The sequence below is a fragment of the Psammomys obesus genome, unplaced genomic scaffold, assembly GCF_907164565.1.
Source record: "Psammomys obesus unplaced genomic scaffold, mPsaObe1.curated_primary_1811, whole genome shotgun sequence".
NCBI lineage: Eukaryota > Metazoa > Chordata > Mammalia > Rodentia > Muridae > Psammomys > Psammomys obesus.
In genome coordinates this window covers 21,513,234-21,535,618 of record NW_026596069.1, presented here as the reverse complement: position 1 = coordinate 21,535,618, position 22,385 = coordinate 21,513,234, and the positions used below count along the sequence as shown (strand labels likewise).

General features: G+C 40.9%; 1 protein-coding gene across 2 annotated transcripts in view; it reads right to left on the bottom strand.

The window, feature by feature from the left end:
• The window catches only part of Znf521 (zinc finger protein 521), a 280,987-nt gene that overhangs the window by 115,583 nt on the left and 143,019 nt on the right, over positions 1-22,385 (bottom strand). The window contains exon 5 of one of the 2 annotated variants that reach the window (XM_055625739.1): positions 11,198-11,282. In XM_055625739.1, the coding sequence (XP_055481714.1) occupies positions 11,198-11,282 (85 nt within the window). The remainder of the gene's footprint in view (positions 1-11,197; positions 11,283-22,385) is intronic. The other variant, XM_055625740.1, reaches the window with a different exon arrangement.

Here is a 22,385-nt window from a genome sequence, read left to right as displayed (position 1 = left end):
ATATAAACACAACAAAACAAAATAACAGATTACCATGTCCATCAAAGCTGAAAAAAAATCTCAAATCTACATCATGTAATGAGACTGTCCATTCAGAAGGTTGATTTTTGGCTTTGACATTTTTAATTAAAACTTTTAATTATAATGACCTCACAAATACAAACTACATCACACAGTGAAATTAATAAGACACGATGTCCCTACATCTCAGTGTTGACTGTGACATTGTTGGAGGGTGACTTCATTTACAGCTATTGTCAACAACTTTCTCAGCACGTTAAGATTATTTTTGCAAACCTGTTAAAATATTTTAGCTAAAATTATAGCTTGAAAAATTAATATTTACTCTTTGACAGTGGCTAGTAAGTAGAAATTTTTTTCCCAAAGAGATAGTTCTCTTCTTAGACATATATACTATCATGTAATTTAAAGAAAACTCCCTTTTTTGGAGACCTGCAGAATGAGCGTTTACTCAGCAAACACCATGACAATGATTATCTGTTCTTCTAGTTCTCGGTGGAGACACTTGCTTTTGAAAATGTCTTGTGGTGACTTACTAAATTCAAGCCATTTCAATTAGTATTACTGCACATTAAAAATTAATTGCATTACTGAGTGGATTAAGGTTTAAATTTCAATTCTACAGTGTGTGCCCTAGAAATGACAGCTAAAAAAAAAATCAATGCTCTTTGGCCCACAATCGGAAGTGTGCATGGCCGGACAGCGAGACTGGCGTCATGGCCAGGCCGTTTTAAAAGACTTCGTGGTTCAATTGAAGGTATGTCAGTTCTCAGTCTAGATTTTAACTCCAATGACACACAGCCTCAGAGGAAGGAAAACAACTACTTTCAGAGCTGGGAGAAACCTAGTCACAGATATCACGTTTATGACACCAAAGAGATTAACAGCCACCGAAAGTTTCTACACCAGCACCTAGAGGCTAACATCCTCTTCGAAGCGCTCTCCAGTAAGCACGCAAGATCTCTGACTTCATGTAAGATGGTTATTAGCTTATAGAGCGCACAGGTGTGGTCAGGAAATAAGGGAAAACCATTCACAGTCTTTACTACAAAACGGGAGGTGTACCAAAGATGGGCCTTGCACACAGCCAGCCTGGGGCAGAAATATATAGTGAACAGGCAAAGGCACCGAGGTCTTGTCTAGAGAAAGCACTGACCACTCCTGACACAGAAAGAAAATAAGGCAAAAGAAAGAAGAAGAAGAAATAAAAGAGAGAGATGACACAGAGACAGAGAAACACGAGCATAGTTGTGTGCCCCCTGAGTCTGGGGGCACTGACCGCTTTGTTTTAAGGAGGATCGTGAAAATATTGATCATGAAATCCTGATCCTGAACAAGTTATATCATCTAGATGCCTTCTGTAAACTATTAAAGGGTTTCTGGGGAGGGCCACATCAGGATGGTGGTCACTATAGACTAACAGCCTCTGTCTACAATGTGGAAAAAAAGAAACGTGTGCCCTTATCCTCCTCACCACCTCATTCTTATAAGTAGCTGAGGGGAATGGCTCTGTAAATGAACTCGAGAAAGTCAAGTGCGATCCGTAAAGGACCACAGAGTCCCCCTGGACCATCTGGCTCTGGAGTTGAATGGTGATTGGTATGTTCCTCAGAGAATAAAAAAAAAAATGATGTTTGCCTTGTTCTCCAAGATGCCCTCCATGGTGCGTTGGTGACCAAGAGCAAGTAGTGCAGCAAGGGGGTCAAAAAGATGGGAAGGAATCATAACAATAAAAAGAATAATCTGGTGCAAATGGACCCAGAGGTGTAGTAGGGAATCCCTGCGTGACAATCACCCTTCACTGCAATTTACTGACGTGGCTTCATTACAATCCAGCTTGTGAAGGGGCGGCATGCAGCCACCCCAGCAGCCACCGCTTCTGGGACTAAGTCAGACCCCTCAAGAATGAATGGGCCTGGGAAACAGCAACAAGAGCCAACAACAAACCCACTGGAGGTGTGGCCGGTATACAGCATTGATACTGTGTCTTGCAAAAAGAGAATAAAAGATTAGCAGGGGAAACGTGTTTCCTTAGTGAAATATTACAGGGATAGCAAATTAGCCTGAATTAAGCACCCATTGGAAGCATAACAACTTGCAGCACGGGTAAAGAGGGAGGAGAAGGAGCTTGATGTTTCCTGTTTGCGAAACACAGACAGGTTCACCGGGTCCTGTTTTATCCTCGGTGAAGTGAAGTGAAACAATGGTTTGAGGTGAACAGTCACACTGCAAATTCAAGTTCGTATCATTTAAAAGGGAGGACGATTGATTTTCTAATTCTCGCCTGCTGGAGCTGGAAGTCTGCCTTCTCAGCCAGGGCTTGCAGAATGCTGAAGCAATGTGTTAAGGGGGAAGAAAGGAGATTCTCTCGTCACCAAGGATCATTGAGTGTGTCATTGGTTAATTCTTGCTCTATGCTCCTCATTAGCATGACTCTCAAGTTTCTGGTATCATATCCGAAATATTAAGACATAATAACGACGAAGGTGCAGATAATTGGATATTAACCAGAACATACTTGACTGGGCAGGAGGTAGAGCCCTGCTTAAACTAATCCTGAAACACATTAATCACCAATTAATGAAAGGGTTTCAAATTCATTTTCTATTACGGAACACCTCCGAGTACCTAAGCTTTTTCTAACAAATGAGTTGGAATAACAGGGTAGAGAGGAGATACAGCCATCCAATGATACCTAAATTAACGGTGCACACTCTGTGGTCAGATGGCTGTGAGAACTTCAGCTAAGACCCCCGAACGCTCGCGACCATGTCCGGGGCAACAGAGGGGGACGCTTTCCAAAGTCCAGGGGCCCTGTTTAGATTCCAGACGTACACATTCCTCCCAGGGCAGAGCCTGAGCTAAGTATTTCATCAGAAGGCTGTCCTAACGTTACTGATGTCTGCCAGCTCAGACAGGCCTGTAGTCTTCCAGAGGAGCCTCAGATGTACGTTCCAACCGACCACGAAGGCATTTAATGGGAACTCAGAGAAGCACAGCAAACATGTGCAGTGCACATGGCAAGCTTGGGGAAGGAAAAAGTAAAGACTGTGATAAGGCACCGGGGCTCAGTGTAGAGGAAGGGTGAGCAGCACTGATATGTAAATAACACAGAAGAGAGAGAGAGAGGAGAAAGACAGCACAAAGAAAAGGCGGAGGCACAAAGATACAGTTCTGTTCTGGCCACGAGGCTGGGGTCCTGCTTCTGACCTACCTTGGTGACCTTCATTAGCTCCCTTCTAAAATTTCTAGGTACCTTCAACTTAGAGAAACAGCTACGGAAAGACCTTTCAATAAGCAGGGAATTAAAAGGGGGCCTAAGAGATAACCCTCATGAAGAGACTCTAACATCTCATTCCTACAAGTTAGTGGTAGCAATCTTGAACACTGAGAAAGAGCTTTTGCCTACAAGAGAAAACTGTGTGTGTGTGTGTGTGTGTTACTGAAAAGCCACTGCTGTGACACTGTTTGCCTGTGCTTCCTGCCTTAGTGGGATGAATCTGATGGAAATAGTGAGGAAACTTGTTATCACAGAGACTTTTTCCCCCCCGATTCTGCTGTTTGTTGACTTTAATTTTAATAACTCTTAAACAAGCACTCAGGGCAGCTGATCTGAGATAGGCTGGCAAGTAGGCCCTTTTATCAACAATTTTGCCACAGAAATACACAAACAGTCCAATGGCTCTTCATTAGCAAACAAATCAACAAGTGATATTTTAATGCATGACTTTGTTCCATCTCTGTGGGGACCATAGTTGAGAGAGTGATGTACAGTACAGAGAAAGGAATCATCAGCCACAATGTCCCTGGGCTCTCTCCATTGAGGACTTCGCAGCCTCTGCTTAAAGAGTGCATTTAATTGACTGATAGACAGTAGCTTCTTTGTTCGCAGAAGACAGCGAAGTAATGGCAGCTTGAAAATCGTAGCATCTACAGGGTCTCCTGAGACTAGTAACAGGGGGATATGTGTCAGGAATAAATAAATAATCTAATTATTAAGCCACTTCCTGTCAAGTTAACTCCAATTTGTTGGCTTTTGAAGGCAACAAAACGAGGCATTTTTCCTCATTATGCTTCTCTTTTTATACCAGTGGTAATCACAGGCGGATTAAAGGGTGCCTGATTGGTTTTTTTGTCAAGGATCTGAGAAGCAGCCAACAGTACAGAAAAACAGAGTTGGGGTTAGAAGAAATTTCATGCTTGTCTCCTTTCCAGCTCCCTAACAGCCCACACGGCTGCCCCATACGGTGCAGCCAGCTGTACAGCAAATGTGTGCCCCTCCAACTGAGGCCTACCGGGCCACAGGCGCCATCCCGAGAGCTGTGAGATACCTTGCAATCTTGGCAGGTAGCTACTGCTGTCATAGGCATAATTCTAAAGGTGACCTATGAAACCCCGTCAGCCCTCCAAATGCAACAATATGAGCAGCTGAAGTTCGACACCCACTCTCCATATTGGCACTCGTCTCCTTTGTTCACTGCTATTAATGGCCCTGGAACTAAGAAATAACCTATAGAAACGGGTCATCAGAGACTTTTTATTTGGCTGGGTGCGATCGGACCCTGTGGAAATAGGTCAGGATCCATATGTGTGATTCGCATCTGAGTGTGCCTGTGTGGGGGTTCAATTGTGTGGGTGTGCCTCCATCCAACTGGATAGAAGGGCCTCTTTTTATTTATTACTGGTGAGTTTCCACGCCCCCCCCCCCCCGTACAGAACAGACTCCGGAAGCCAAGGGCAAGGACACAATGAGACACTGAAGCACAACCACATAGCAGTGCCCATACCGTCTGCACAGACCAGGCTGGCAGTCATTCTGCAGCCCCTGGCCCCGTAAAGGGCAAAGGTGACAAGAGACTGAATTGTAAAGTCTGTCTGCGGGCTCGGGCAAACCTCTCTTACAGGAAGTCAACATGTCCAGGAGGCTCTGTTCAGGGCTAGTAAGTCAGAAACTACACTAACTGCTAATATCTTTTACTCTTGTAAGCCATGGCTGCCAAAACACGCAAGGATAAACACCATGCCTTGTTTTTGTAATAACTTACCACCAAACAGGAGCCATACACAAAGTCTTTCACCCTGAGTCTCCTGGAAAATGAGATTGCCAACAACTCAGGTGAGCTCCTGAAGAATCTGCCTTATTCCAAAATGAACTTTTCTTTTCAACTGCCCTTGCACTGAGGAAGGCTGATGGTAGACAAGGCTTGGAAAGCTTCCACAGCCCTCTTTGCTCTGGGCAAACAGTGTAGCTATATTGTATTAATGCTGGTGGATGTCCTTTCTGAATACATCTTGAATTTTTGTTAAATTGCGCAGATAATTAAAGCCTCTTCATATTTACAGTCCGCTTCATTGGTATCATGAATTCTGTTTTCAGTTACTGTCTGCGAATTCCCTCTCTGAACAATTTCAAACTAAGCAATAACACTTCATTTTACATAAGTTTTATCTGATGTCCCCATACAGAGCGGCCAGCTGTACAGCAAGTGTATGGTTCTCGAACGGGGCCTACCAGGCCACAGACTGCATCCCGAGGTCTATACGGCACCTTGCTGTCATTGGCAAGCTCGTCCAGCTATCACGGTGGCTGTGGCTCAACACTGCACACAACTTAAAATTATCTGATTATTAGAATTTGTGGCCCACACTCCACTTTACCCTTTATTTAATCTATCCCCAGATCACACATTTGTTTAAATGTTTTGGCTGGCTTACAGATCACGCGGCCATCTGCACAGTAGGTGTGACACCATTTTTTTTTAGACAAAAGTTAACGTTACAAACAAAGATAAAGTCATCTGAAATGCTTTGGTGTTTGTTATTCTGCCTGGTTCACTTGGACCCAAGTCTAAGAAATAAATAGAATTATCTGTGTAAATCGATGAACATCTATGAAAAACAACACCCAGCAGAACGCTGAGCTTGCTCCATTACCTACGTTAATATCATGACAGCTGAGGAGAGATGACCTGGCCCACTTCTCATCTCTCCTGTACAGATGGCTATTAAAGAGAAAGTACCCCTTTTGTATGGGCCACGCAGAAACCCTTTATGGGCTTTTCAAATAAGCCAGCATTGCCCACACGAGAGTAGCTTTCTCTTACCATTAAACTGCCCAGATTTCATCTTTTTTTTTAATCCAGCCCTTGATGAAATAAGCCAATATTTCCTCATATGCAACAGCAAATGCTTGATTTCTTAATTCCCTGAATTTTTAGGTAATCAAATGAAGCTTTTTTTAAAATTCAATAGTCTCACTTAGAGTGAATGTAAATCATGGCTCCAAGGAATCTCCATGATTTTTTTTATTGCTTAAGATGGTATGAATGTCTTCTCTCTCTCACACACACATCTCACATATATTCATATCTGTAGACATTATGACAAATTCATTTTTTATTCATTAGTTTAACAATTGCCAATGAAAGCAGAGAATTAAAGTAAAGTATAGCTCTTTGACTTTTTATGCAGACTTCAAGATATTTGGTTATTTTGCTCAAAGTCAAGTAAAATCAAAGATATTCTAGAAGCCAGTATATTAGGTTTCATCTATTCTAAAGCAAGAGGTCTCGAGTTGAAATGTTTCAGAAATGGCCCAGAACACTTCACCAAATGTTAATGATTAGTCAGAAGGCAGGCCATCTAGTAAAGAGAGGGTAGGAATGTCCCTTGTCACCTTGGGTATCAGATACAGTGTGAGGCCTATGAATGCCACTCACTGTCGGAACAAACTAAATTTCTCTGAATTCTTCAAAACTGATCTAAAATTCTTCTTGTCTTGACATTAGTGGTACACAGCACATGTTCATACCTCTTGGGGTTCCTACATTGCTGTCTGCATTGTACAAGTGTTAACTCTCTCCATGGTCTTAAAATAATTATCCATAAGACATCGAATGTTAGAGACCAGGATAAAAACAGCCAGTATCTCTGCATTGCTCATTCTAGGCCAGCTACTGTTTTTTTGCTTTCCTAAGGGGGAAATGAATATATTTTCTTCCCTAAAGTGCTAGCTAGAATCACCCTTAACCTTCAAGGATAAGCTTACTATTAGGTCTGAATTTTTCCAAACTTTTTTTTTCTCTTTACAGAATGGGGTATTCTATTTCCTTACATGCAATCACTACAACACAATCTTACAAAAACATGAAACGATAAATGGAAACAGAAAAAAAAAACTCTGTTTGTAAGTAGATTTTTGAAAGTAATTCAAAGATAAATGATGTGTACTCATTCCCTTCATAGTCTATCCACACTGAAAGGGAGTGCTAGAAATGGCATCAGTGTAGCCTGTCTAGACTGCAATAACCCATTCCAGGGATAATGGCCTTTCTCCACTCTGGCCATTTCTTTGTCAAGCTGACTGGCCCTTCGTGGTGAGCAATACTGCTGGTTGCTATCACCAGCCACTCACAATTTGCTCACTGTGTTTCATGAGACAGTTGTTTGTGGCTGTTTGGAACACAGTCATCTCTTTAGGGATTTATGTGCTAGCTGCAATGCCAACCTCCAGAGTGAACAGAATTTCTTTCTAACTAAAATAGATAATTAGAGGCTGGTAATTATTGGTCAAGAATTATCAGAGTGAAAATATTAAGCTCCTCATAAACTGTTGTTGGCAATGCCATCTCTTTATATCATCTCATGCCTAACAGCCCTTTATTCCAAGCACTTAGAAATTTACTCTACTACGGCCGAGCCTCATAATTTTATATGAGGCAATCCCTTCATCGGGTTAAATACATTTAGATTTCCTGGTTCCATCTCTTTGTTGTTAATATGTACCAAATAATAGTAACCAGAAATCTCACAGAGGAGAATAACAATAAATTTTTACTACTTGAGAGAAAAAGAAGGGAGGGTACAAAATGAAAGGCTGGTGCACAAAGGCTTCTTTTAGGATTCTCAAGTATGGTAAGAACTGAGCAAAGACTGAAAGAAACAAAAGAAGACAAAAAAAAATCCTCATCTGCACAGACATTAGCCTTTCCTTAGGAAAGTTGTTGAAACATTTTGTAGTTATCTCCCTCGTCTCTGCCTCTCCCTCATTCTTTGAGTATGTGTGTGCAAAGAAAAATTTATTCATCTGATATATGTACATATATATACATACACATACATATATATGTTACACACACACAAGCACACAAAACTGTGTCAAAATGTGGTAAACAGGAGAGTTTTTGTTTTGTCCTTAGCAGGAACATTTTTACCAAGAAATTACTCCACCCATAGCTGCAAACAGCACTTAAGGACTCCTTCCTTACACACCTGGTGGAAACAGCAATAAGTTTCCTTTACCAAATGTCCCTCCTGAATAGCGTGAAAGCAGAAAAAAGTGGCTTGGAGGTTGCTTAAAAAACATATGTGCTCCCCAGAAAAATGCCAAGGGCTTCACAATAGAGGACTTTCAAGTCACAGCTCATTGAGGCAAATGCAGAGCTTGGTTTCTGTCAGGTGACAGGCTCCTTCCTCTAAGTAAAATGAAATCCGTAAAAAATACTCTACCCTCTTAACAGAGTAAGAGGCTTTCAGACAGTCCCTAATCCCTCTTCCCCCACTAAATGTCTAGTTCAGATTATTTTTTTATTAGATAAAAAATACACATAGATACACAATCTAAAAATACCCAGCCTCAATGGAAGTATTTTAGCCAAGGAAATAATGCTGCCTGCCTCATTTGAAAGACTAAGTATCACACTGGGGTTTTAAAAGGGGCATCTTAGCCTTGGTGACTCCCTCCTGTTTCACATTTTCTCTCTAGATATTAACAAGAAGAATGGAGCCTAAGAACTTGGATGGCTGGTCAAGAGACAGAGCAATTAAATGGATGCTATTCATTTGTTTAGGTCTTGAGTGCAAGAGAATCACATATTTTATTATTAAAAAATAGCCTGAGTATTAAATAATCAGGACCTCCATGAAAAGGAAAGGGATTTGCATCTCGGCTCGGGTAGAAGGTGAATTGTTAAATGCTCAGATCCCAAGGGGAGGTGAGTGCCATATTAATCCACTATTACTGAGAGGGGAAGGGCCAGGGAGAGCACTAACATCATGAGGAATGTAGGATAAATACAAAGAAAAGGGAACAGAGCAATTGGGGAAAATGAGACAGGGCAAGTTGATGGCACGGGCAAAATGATGATGAAATTGGAGAGCCAAAAGGTCCCTTTACGCTGGATATTCCATCCAGGCCCTAGTGATGGAAAAGATACCAGCATTGTGGCCGATATACGCCCTACGTGCACATCTGCATGGTGGGTAAATTAGAAATCCCCAGACTAACTTTAGATTGAAGGGGACTGGATAGGAGCAGGGACCCTGCCCCCCCCCCATTTATTTATTTATTTAGTAGCTAGAAAATTTGAAGGTGAAGGATATCAAAACCTGGGGGAGTGAGGCAGGGTCTGTGACTGCCACCACCAAAGAACACTGAAGAGACAGAGGTGGGTAAATATGGACAGGTGCCATTTGGCAGTAATGATTTTTCTTCCCCTACATCTTTCTCTTAAAAAAAAAAAAAGGCAATTTTGGAAGTTCACATGGACTTTTTTTTTTTTTTTTTCAGGATTATGAACAGGAGACAATTTGCAAGGAACATTGTCTGATCCCTCCCATGCTGTGATTATCTTCTGACGGCTTAGAAAGACCTTTTAATACTGTCCTGCCATGGTGAAGAATACATTATTTTAATGCATAAGAAATCACTAATAATCTTCATACATTAATATGGAAAACAAAGTCATAAAATAATCAATACCTTAACTGTCATGTAATGTTCTAGGTTGCAGTGTATCACTTAGTTTTTTATCTGTAACAATTGTCCAAAAAGTGTTATCATTTGAAAATTAAAAAAAAAAAAAAAGCTAAGGCTACAAAAAAAAGCTATTAATCAAATTTTCCCCAACATGCTTCTGAATTTATCTCCTTCAGTTTAGACAAACAAACAAACAAACAAACAAACAAACAAAAAATTGCAAGTTCTGCTGTGGTCAGCTTATTGAGCAGGGTGACAGTTGGGGTGTCCCTAAAATACATGATCTTAGAGCCCTGCTCCTTGATGTATAACACAAGTTGGCACCCCCCCACACCCTGGGAAATAAACTCCATGTCTAAAATGTTGAATTTTTCTTCCTATCATACAAAGCTTCTTTATTTGCTGAATGGAAGGTCAACTGGACTTTAAAAATATTATATCATACTTACTTATGGGTTTATAAAAAAACACCATGAAGCAAGTACAAAATAAGAACATTCTCTTGTGGTATAAAAATACAAATGAGTAACAAAAATAGTACAAAATTATAGCAATTGTCATTTTACTAGTAGCAAAAGATGTGCTTGATAAAGTTTAATTGGCTGGTAAAACTCTTAGCATTGTTACTAAGTGCTTATCAAATTAAAAAGCAGGCAGTAACCCCTGAGGAATTAGTGGATAATGTGACAACATGAATAAGTGAAAAAAAAAAAAAACTTGCCATTTTAGTTCCAGTTTACCTAATAAGTGCAAAACCCTAAAATCACTGGCCTGGAGTAACTTCAGAGATTTTTTTCCCTAACCACTTTTATTCAGATCTACGGAAAATTTGGTGAGGTATAAAAAATGATTACTGAATTCTTTACGTGATCTTTATGATCATGATTATTTCCAGGCTGTTGAAACCATACTTATAAAAGTATTTTATGGCAATTTAAATTATTTATGTCTCCCCATCACAAAAACTCACCACTTTGGATTTTGATACAAAGATGCTTAAGCAACACACAGCAGTGCCATTACCATAATAACTTCTGAAATTAAAACCTGTCTAAAACTCTATGGAAAGCTAACATCCAGTTCATTAACCATTCCTGTTAGTTTTCAATAATGCAAAAATGATTAGAAGTTTAATTTGTTAATCACCTGTGCTCTGACTGGCAGAACACAGATAAGCCTCTGCAGAAGTCTAAACTAGCCCTTGCAGAAAATAAAAACATGCTAATGCCTTACCAGGTCTAATAAGAGGAATAAAAAAAATCAATCTCGCCTAGGTAAAGCCATTGATGGCAGGACAATTAATTCATCCTTACGGCGGTTTAATTACATAGGCACTGATGCGCGCGCGCGCGCACACACACACACACACACACACACACACTCGGGGAACAGAGCCGTGGGGGGGGCGGTCTCACTCACCGATCATGTGGTTTGCCACATGAACCTGGATGTCCCATTCGTTGTAGAAAACCATCTGACACTTGATGCACTGGTAGGTCTTCTTCTGAGAAAACAAGGAGGAACACGGTCACTTAGACATGGCGTTTCTCAGCGTTCCCAACCAAACCAAACCAGAGGAAAAAAAACAAAACAAACCCAAACCCAAAAACCCTGGCCACAGAGCGTTTCTCAGCAAAACTTTAGTTGACAGCCAATACTACAAGTTGTTCCTTTTACAACAACAGAGGCACCACATTATGAAATAACAGTAACAAAATAAGTGCCCTCAGGCTCAAAAATAAACCCTAATAATAAAAATACCTGTAAGACATGGCTCTGTTTCAAAAGCCAATGTGTGTGAGAATCAGACGAAGCTTAATCCTGACTAAGACCGTGGTAATATTGCTCCCAGAAATGTGGAAGTACAGTGCCTGTTAAGTTAAGGTTCACAGCATTTTAGACAATGGGGTGAGAGTTAAGAGCACCCAGCAATTAAGGGCACTTGCTGCTCTTGCTGCGGACCCTGGTTCAGTTCCCAACTCCCACATGGATGCTCACAGCTGTCTGTAACTCTAGCTCCAGGGGACTGGCTACCTTCCCACCTCCGAAGGCACCTGGTACTAAGGTGGTACACAGACATACATGCAGGCAACACACACACATACAAAAAAAAATCAGTCTTTTAAAAAGGTAGTTTTATCCAAGGTCTGAAATGATGGCAATACTTTTGAGATTCTAATTCTTCTCATTTAAATACGTACTTTCTCTTCTTAAGAAACTGTGCCAGAACAAACACCACCATCCAGTGAAATCAATGGAACAGGTACTTAGGATGAGTTTTAGGGCATACACAAACTGAGCCTCACATGGGCCTGATGCTGCTGTGACACAGAAATGGGAAGGAAAATAGTCTCTGAAATCTCAAACGAAGCATCCTGATAGAAGTAGGCAGTGTGAGTCTCGGGGTCTATGAGTTGGACTCAATAATTAAAGAATTGGCTGTGTTTAATGGGATGCACCATCATGTCTATTTCTTTGCAATTAAACACTATTTACAATTAAAAAGCATTTCGAAAAATGAAATCTACTTCGATGAAATAAACAACTAAGAAATATCGTAAATGTGAGAAAATTACACCTGTAAAACTGTAGATATGATGTTTGGTTGTAATAATTCTCACAAGATGATCATTTCCGTTGCTGTCATATAACATGTTTTACTAACAGTATTAATATGAAATATGAGTCCTAAATGATAATGCGTTTTGAAGAGTCCAGGTCATTTAGGAGATTTAAAAAATAAAGTTAAGCATGGAAATAAGTATAATTTCACTTGAGGATAAAAAGGACAAATGACACAAATGTCAGATTTCCCTAGCCGTTACAATCTACACAGTATTTTCTTCTACAACAATGGACATTATACCGAGCAAACCATGAAAGCCCAGGCATGTCTCCAATCCGGGAATCTAAATAACCCAACAGTCGTTGTACATTAGAATACAGTGGACTGAATACGCCAAATCTAAATCTAAGGCTTGAAACACCCTGACAATCAAGGCGGGGGGGGGGAGGGAGATTTATGCTCGGAGCTGTTTGCAGGACCCTCTGATGGTGACGTATGGAGCAGCACGTGCTCTGTAAATAACACGCATCCCCTTTGTAACAATATTTCCCTTTAGAACTAGTTAGAAAATATTTCTTGCTCCCTGATGGCCTGCATTATATGTTGTTTATTAGCATACTTCAAGTATCATTCCTGATATGTGACCTTGCTGGAAAACAAAGACACATAAACTTAATGGCTAGTCTTTTCTCTTGTTAGTAAAACACAGACTATGTCGAAAACTGTCTCCAAAAATGACGACTGATGAGTATGTTACTGGAATGTACTGAGGGCTTTTTTTCCCCCCTCCTTCCCATCCACTAATAAAGAATAAAATCAGTTGAAAAGCCAAGGTAATAAAATGCCAGCACTTATGACTATCTTCAAAATGAACTGACACATTTAAAGACCCTGTGAGTTCCCTCTCATTGAAGGGAAATGCTTTTGTCACTATTGATAATTCACAGAGCTAATTCTCTCCACTCTCACAAACAGCGTCTAAAATGTTTTCTCCTCTTTTATACTGACACAGCCGTGTTCTCATCTACATGTGCCTAAACCTGCTGCCAGATAGAAATTTCAAGCAAGGCGCCCCGACTCTTAAACACTGCAGCTTCATGCCTCAGCACCCCACCCAGGTTTCCTCAAAACAAAGCCACCGTATGCAAATGGAGGTGTGCTAAAAGCATCCCTGTGAAAGCCATGGTGTAGAATTCATTTTCACCTTCCAGGTTTCAGAATAGTCAATGTAAATGGCCCACAAAGCACTCCTCATTACAACAGATTCTTAGCAAAATATCTGAGAGCAGAGCACACCCGCCTACCACTCTCAAGTAAGGAGCTCTAACCTGTGAACTGATCCTTGGAGAGCTGTGCAGGGCTGAGGTTATCAAGGATTCGCCCTAATTCTAGGCCCAAATTCTCCTTTCCCCTGCTTTCAACCACTGGTCCCAACTCTAGGCTGTGGCTATAAAGAGCAGGGCGAACCCCTTGTCTAATAGACATTTTCATTAACCCCCTTTCAGTCTGAGAAGAGGGACACCTTGCAACAGACCCTTAAATGACTTTCCAACATGGTTCTCTCTCTCTAATCTCTATAATAAACAGAACCCCAAAGAAGCCAGACACCTGAGGGGTGACCCTATCCATACTGCAGAGTGCAGGACAGCTGTCCTCTCCCTTAGGACAACTGCTTCCATTTATATAAAAGACAACAACAACCAAAAAGTCAAGTGAGATAATCCCTCTTAAAAGCAGGTGAAGCAGAAACAGAACTTCCATTGTTTGGGCCCCAGATTGGCCTTGATCAACGCTTAGGTTGTCAATTTACTTGAAATGCTAATTTAGTGCCATTTTTAAAGAGATTTTTTTTTCATTAGCCTTTTTAAATGTGCTGCTTGGGAGTGGGATTGTCATTCCCTGATTGTTCTCTTTTGTTTTCTGATACTGATAGATGTAATTATCAAGGATACAACTTTTTCCCAGCACCTCATTATTTTTGATTGATTTTGAGAACAATTTAAATGTGCCTCTTTGACATTTTTGTTTTCAGCTATACTCTGTTAAGGTACTCAGAGACTTTCAGAAAAGAGCATCTCATAAGTTTTTTTTAAAAAAAGGTTAAAGCTCTCTAATAGCGTATAGTATAAAAAAATTCCTTTTCTGATTAACCTTAACTCCTTCTATTTGATCTCTGTCCCATTAGCTTTCAGACTACGTTTTTGTCTTATCAAATTAAATAAAAATTATTAATTTTTAAAAATAATATTTTAGAGTTGTAGATTGCTTCTGTTTTCTTAAAATAATATAATTGCATTTTTAAAAATCAGTGAGTCCACAGTAACCCTCAAAGACAGAACACCAATCTTAGCCGCCACCATGCCGGTAACTATGACGTAAGTCGCTAAGTATGATGTCTCCACCCTCCCCCCCTTTCTTCTGGATTGTCCCGAAACAGAATCTCACATCTATCTCAGGCTGGCTTCAAACTTGGAATTCTGTTTCTTGCCTTCCAAGGTCTAAGATTACAGGTGTGTGTCTACTTGGTGATTTGACTTCTTTTTCTGACTACTGGCAACCAAAGGGTCAGAAACACTAGGCTTTTCCAGAAGGTAATTTAGTTCATTTCTACTCAATGGTGAGAAGGTCTAGGCAAAAAATAAATGAATAAAAAAATAAAATAAGACTACAAGAAATGCTAAAGTTTAGAAAGCTACCATTTTGTACTGATTTCAATAACCATTAATAGCTGCTGAAGACTTTTCAGAGAAAGGTTCTTCTGTGATACTCTTGCCTAAAACACTAAATTGAATCTAATAAAACATTTAGAGGTAACAATCTAGTTCTTAGTAAATACAGAGACAGAAGAGTGAACAAGGCCCTAAAGGGAAGGGTGTGCATATGTGTGTGCCTGTTTGAGTGTACAGATTATTCTTATAGAGAATTGGACTGCTATCTTTAAAATGTCCGGGTAACAGTGGTGACTTCCCAGATGACTCAAAAGGTTTACCCAGGAAATGTTACACAAGAGGTGAGACTTGAGGGTACAGGGATAAAGGAGCCAGCAATGTTTGAGCAACTGGGGAAATGTGGGCACCTTTGATGTATCTTCCGTGGATGTGAAGATGGCAGGACAGGAAATGGGCAATGTCCCTTATGTCAGGAGAATCACATCGCATGCACATCGCTGCTTACAAGTGAACTCTTATGATACCAGAGGGTGGGAAAATACACAAATAAGCATGTTTCAAAGCAGAAATGTCTACATGGCAATAGTGATCACCAGGTGCATGAGTGAAGTAAATGAATGTGCCATGATGTGCTGTTTTGTTTTATGCTGAACCTAACCTGATCAACCCCAGCTGTGACATTCATTTTTTACATACCTCTACTCAAGAATCACCAAAAGGTTTATGTCTAGAGTTATAAGCAGCTTTGCAAATACCTTTAATATTTTAATGAAAATTTTGAGCATGAAGCTAATGTATAGTTTTTTTTAAGAGTTCAGGAAAATCAAGCGATGATAAATTCCTTTCAGTGTGTCGCACCCCCACCCCCCCGGTTCATAGAGAATTACGATGCATTAAGGCCCCCTGCAACAATGCGGGTGTGAGCGGGTAAAGGACGGACAGCCAGCCATATTCACGAATGAATTAGGTGACCTTCTGGAGGGTGTGCAGGGCGTGAGCACTGTGAACACAGCCAGGAATCTACTCGGTTCCCTCGCTGCACTTTAACTTCGTTTCTACTCCGCACGTAAATCTGAAGCCCCTGTTTAGAAGCAGGCTTTCCTCACTGTGAAACTCACTGGTTTTGACAGTATCAGAGAGGCTGATGGGAAAACAGCTCATAATAAGGAAGGGGCTGTTTCTGCTCCCTGGTCTCAGGTCCCAGTCACAGACCCTTCTTGGAGATCCACGCTGTAGACCAGTTTCCAAACCTATTTTCTACTTTCTCTCAGTATTCTCTAGCTTTAAGACCGTATTTTAGTTATGTGTTCGCCTTAATATTAAGAACAGTTTCAATCTGAGATCTCATGGATGTCCCCCATTTCCCTCTTGTTAAATCAATACAGTCAGTGGGTCTCCACTCATTTCTTCCAGAACCTTCCATAAGATCAACGCTGCAGCCTTTCTGCTCTCCTCTCCATACTCTCTCTCCATGCACGTTTTAAGAATTGGCCTGAACAATGAGCGGTAACACAGGTGAATCCTGTCCCCCTCTAGCTACTGGCCCTGTCTTCTGGGCCGTCTGGTCTAGACTTTACTGCCTCCACCAAGGCGTCAATTCAACGACTAGCTCCTGCTGCTGATTTTAAATACTCAAATACTCTTGGCTTTTGATGTATATTCTCGGGCTTAATTTGCTGTACAATTTGTCACTCTTCTTAGGGGAGACTGCTCCTATCTTTCTAAACTAGTCTACTATGGCATTTCAAACTTTGTCAGTCTGATATTTTGGGTGGCTCTTTTTGTTTTTATTTCTGATTTTTAACCAGGATAAGACCCATTCATATATTCTGAAGTCTTGACTTGAAGCCCGCTTGGCCTGTTGGCTAGCACTTCTCTGAGGTCATGCCAGGCTGCTGGACCTGGGCCTTACAGAGGGGCATTTCCCATGCACCTGGCCCAATTAAGGGACAGAAGACACAGCACAGGCTCAGTTTTAGCCTGAAACTTGCCTCTCTCCCTGCTCTAACTCTCCAGCTGAAAAACCCTAATATTAGGAAATGATCTACAACAGAATTTTATTTTCTAGTCTCTTGTCAAGAGAAGGAAATCTGCTCCATGCTGTATTTGTTTATTGTTCATTTATTTGTTTGTTCACTTAAGCCTGCCTGGCTTACAGGGGCCTGAACTTGGGGCCATGTGCACGTTAAACAAGCAACTTTATCACTGAACTACACCAGCGACCCAACCCCAGGTACTGCCATAAAAAGCAGGGTTAAAAGCTAAGCATGGTGGCACATACTATAATCTTATGACTCAGAGGCAAAGGCAGATGAATGAGGAGTTCAAAGCCAGGGCCTGGAGAGATGGCTCAGCAGTTAAGGACACTGGCTGCTCTTTCAAAGGACCCAGATTTGGTTTCAGCAACCAAATAGCAGCTAAAAAAATCTGTATCTCCAGTCTCTTGGGGATTTGTTGCCCTCTTCTTGTCCCCAAGAGCACCAGGAATGTACATGGTACATACTTATACATGCTGCCATAGCATTAAATAAATTAATCAATAAAGAGTTCTCTAAAACTAGCCCAAATTACATACCATTAAAACACACACACACACACACACACACACACACACACACACACACACACAACTTAAAAACGGATAAATGAATAAGCAGCAGACCTGGCTTTTTCTTATAAGAATCAAACCTTAATTAAAATTCCCATTGCAGAAGAGCTCTGCAGACCCTTGTCTTCAGCCTCAATGTCTTAGATGGATTCTGTGCCTCGAGGATGAAAGGTGATTTTGCACTTGATTATGTCTATACAGCTTCCTGTGTTTCTATTTTATTGCCACTGCCCTACGTTTGGAATACCAAAGTGTAAACTGCATGGCCATTTCTCCTAACCATCTTGTGGCCCTCAACTCCCTCTGTTTCACCAATCTGAAGCATGGAAGTGCCAGTCTGAAGCACTGTCAGGATCCTGACGATGGGATAACATACAACAATGCTAAAACAGACTCAACCCAATTACACCCAGCAATCTCAGCAGGAAAGAAACCCTAGCGGGTGCTGCCTCATCATTCAGCTGAGTGACGAGTCACTTAATGACCGTGAGTCTTAGTTTACCTCCCTGTGAATTAAAGATGACGCAGCTTTTACATCCTAGGATTACATGCGAAATGAGAGTTACACAAGCACACTTAGCACCCTACCTACCGTTATTGAGCCAGCACTCAGCAGTAACTGCCTATGTTGCCCTTCACTTGACAGGTTATTATGGGGTGGTAAAGAAGGGTACTAGTTGGCACACAACGATGCCGATCAAAGGTGAGCAGCAAATGTGGACTCTGGGATCGCACCAACGTTTCTTTCCATGAAAATACACAGATTTAGATTTTGTGACCATTACGAGTTCCAGTCTCTATTTTTAAAAAGCTCAAGAATTAATAGCATAAAGGACAGCGCAGTTAGTGACAAGGTGGAGATGGAAAGGAAGAGGATTAAGAACAATCCGTACAAAGACTCAAATGGGGCCTGAGAAGATGGCGTCCTGCTAAGTGCTGACTGTGCAAGAATGGGCACTGCAGTTTTGACTGGCAGCACCTACAGGCGGGGCAGCTCCCAAGTGATTCCAGAGTTCTGAAGGCAAAACGGTTTTCCATGGAACAAGCTAGCTAGCTGGAGTAGCTGCATTAGTGAGTTCTAGGTTCACACGAGAGACCCTGCCTCCCTGAATGTACAAGCTGGCGAGCAATTGAGGAAGACAGTGTTAACCTCCAACCTCCAAACACACACGGACTCATGTCCATGCATACCTCCATACATGTGTTCTCAAACACATGAGCACATACATACACATACTTATGCCCACTAGCCACACAAAATCAGGTCAAACAGGCTAGGAGAAACAAAAAAATAAACAAACTAGTTTTTAATGCCTATAGCAATATATATTACCATCCTAAAAACAAATGTATTAATTAAAAACTGTATATGGTCAGTAACTCCTTTACTTGGCAGAACTTTGCTGGTAAGCAAATGGATAGATAATGTATATGAGTGTTAGTAATGAGCCAACAGCTTTGCACAAATATTCAATAATTTAGGCATTTTACTAATTTAGCACAGGCGTTTTCTACACAATAGTAAATTAATATGAAAATAAGTTATTCAACACAGAGGAAAAAAGACAGCTGAAAGGATGCAATGGAAGCTGCTGCTGATAACACAACCCAATGACAAATGGAAGCATCAGTATTTTATCGTGGGAGTGTGGGGGATGGCGAGCACTCTGCACAATGGCCGCCACAGGGGAAGCCTCAACAACCAAGAAGGATTGACGTGATCCCTGAATTCGGGGAAGGAAACACACGAACATTAAAGTCCTCACATGGCAATACAATTCAGGATCAAGCGTCCTCGCTGGTGTACCATTCATGGAGGCAAACAAGTGGTGGGGACACACTAATACGACCTGGAGGAGTCAGGGACACAAGGCCCGAAGGTGATCCGCCACCCAAAACGGAATGATTCTCTGGAGTCAAAATCTATTACAAAGTGCCTATCACACGCCAGCCTTGATGCTCACTGTCTTGTGGGGCCTTTGATAGATTGAGGAGAGCAAGAAACAGGGTCAAAGATTGCTCCTGGCCAAACCGGCTAGACAGAAGACATGGCAGAAAAAGGAAAGTTTATCTAGTTAGTAACAATCAGGATGTGTGCAGGTCACTGTTTTAAGCCACTGAGTTGTGTCTTCTCGTGGTATCAGGGAAGAAATAGTTATTTGACTCTGTTTATTTTTGCAAATAAAATTCAAACTCCACAGAGATAAAATTTCAAGCTACCACTAAATTCACAACAAAGTGTGTGTGTGTGTGGGGGGGGAAATCAAAGCGGTTTTTCATCTTTTATTGGATGTTTATATTAGATTAAAACAGTACTAAAATACTTTAATTCCAAAGACTTTATTGATAGTCAAAACTCAGGAAATAACTGAATCTTAAAAAAATACAAAAAATATTCATACACACAAAAATCAATACAGCCAAAATTTTGTTTTAAAGAGTCATATCCATTATATTAAGCAAATTTTATGGGAGAAAGCTACTTCTTTGGAGGCCATAAATTAATAGTCCTTTTGTAAGGTTTAAAATGAATAAAGAAGAAAAAAGAAATAATATTTTAAGTGCAAAACTATTTTTTCTCAGGAATTTGCTTCAGATTCTGCGAGTGTGGTTGATGCCGCACTTTAAGAACGGGCTTTGACTCTTGGATCCCCACGCAGGGGGAAGCTTCACCCAGAGGAGTTACCCCTGTCCTCCCCCTTGTTTCTCCCAGTGCACGTTACAGTGTTCTTCCAGAGGGATCAACTTATGCCCTCTTTTACCCTTCAGGGGGTTATCTTTCATGATCTCACTTAAAAGCAGGAGTTCAGTGAGTCTTTGTCCATTGGACAATAACTTGAGACATTCCATTTTTTGCTTGACCACTGGAGCGTCTAGCCAGTCACCCACACTCACTACCTACAGTGTTCTGTTACCGCTAGCAATGCTCCCTTCCACCACACATGGTACCAGAAATCAGTCAAGGGGGAAAGGCTGAGCTGAATTACAGGCTTTATTTTAAACACACACACACACACACACACACACACACACACACACACACACACACACACGAGAGAGAGAGAGAGAGAGAGAGAGAGAGAGAGAGAGAGAGAATCTGTCTCTAATTACTCTACTCATGGCTGCGGCATAAATTCCTAGTTTAAAGAGAGTTACAATTTGTAGTGAATTTCGGTTAAATACATTTCTACCAACTCTTCTATGAAAATTTATATCATACTGAAAGGAGTAAAAACACTATGGGTACAGAAATGTTAGTTTATGTATCGATTTTCTCATAAGTATACAGCTGAAGAGAAAAGGAAGAAGACAAAGTGTTTGATTTACACTAAGGTATATTGACCTCATCAGCTATTCTGATCACACGCTGATGCCTTCATCTTAAAAGTCACTTGAACTTCCCCTCTGTCTCATGGTAGCTATGGTGATGTATATATGGAAAGCTGAAGGAGCCAGGACATTTTTGTAGTGTGTCACCCGTCCACAGGGATCAAAATCTGAGGGTTAGTGACACTATTCATAACCCTATCATAAAGCACGCAGAGTATCAGGAGATAGAAAAGACAGTCCTAAATTTCATGAAGAAATATTTTCTTGAGCTCAGGAGATGATTCCGTCCATAAAGCATCTGCCTCCTAAGTGGGAAGACCTGAGTGGGGATCCCCAGGACACAGTTGAAAACCCGAGTTTGGCAACACGTGTGTATAATCCCACTGACGGCAAGGAGGCAGGCAGGCAAGTGCCTGGAGCTCATTGGCCCGCTAGCCCAGCCGACGTGGTGACACTTGAAGCCAGTGGGAGACTATCTACAATAGACATGGAGGGTGTCTGAAGAATGATACCGAGCTGTCCTCTGGGCTCTGCACGCATGTGCGCACACACATGCACGGAAAGCAACTGTGCACATGCAAACGTACATATCATGCACGTACACACAGACATACATTTTATCTAATCCCTGTCACAAAAGAAAGTTGAGGAATGTAATAGATTTATGAGGCCCCTGAGAACTTGATATTATTGGATAACTATCATAAGTATCAAAAAGATAAGTCAAAACTTACTTCTTGTTAGACCATGATTCTTTTTTATTCTTATAATAATTCTTGCATGTTTTATCTGATTTATTTCCATAGTGTTAATCTATTCCCTAATGGGGTCATTCACTCTTCAAGGGTGGGCAGAAGGTTTTAACTCTTTCATTTCATATCTAATGTAATACATAACTGATTATTTAGATCAGTTATTATTATTTAGAGCAAATATTTGATAGACAATTCATATGTATTTACTAGAAAATTAAAAACCCTTGCTCATGCATTTTCTTTTTAGTTTGGGTTTGTTTGTTTGTTTATTTATTTATATTCTTGGACAGTGCTAGGGACTGAACCCAGGGCTTTGCCCATGCCAGGCTCACGCACTCCCACTGATCCATATCTCTGATCCTTCCTGTTTTCCTTGGGTGAAGGCTCCCCTGAGACCTGGTCATTTTCCTTTGTTTCTATTCTTGGTCTATCCTTCCAGTTCTTCTTCTGGTAGCTTCATGCCCCACCCACAGGACATGGTCCTTTTAATCTGGTCATCGCAGCTGCGCACATCAGTGCCCAATATTTTTGCCCCTTTCTTTCTTTTTCTTTCTTTCTTTCTTTCTTTCTTTCTTTCTTTCTTTCTTTCTTTCTTTCTTCCTTCCTTCCTTCCTTCCTTCCTTCCTTCCTTCCTTCCTTTCTTTCTTTCTTTCTTTCTTTCTTTCTTTCTTTCTTTCTT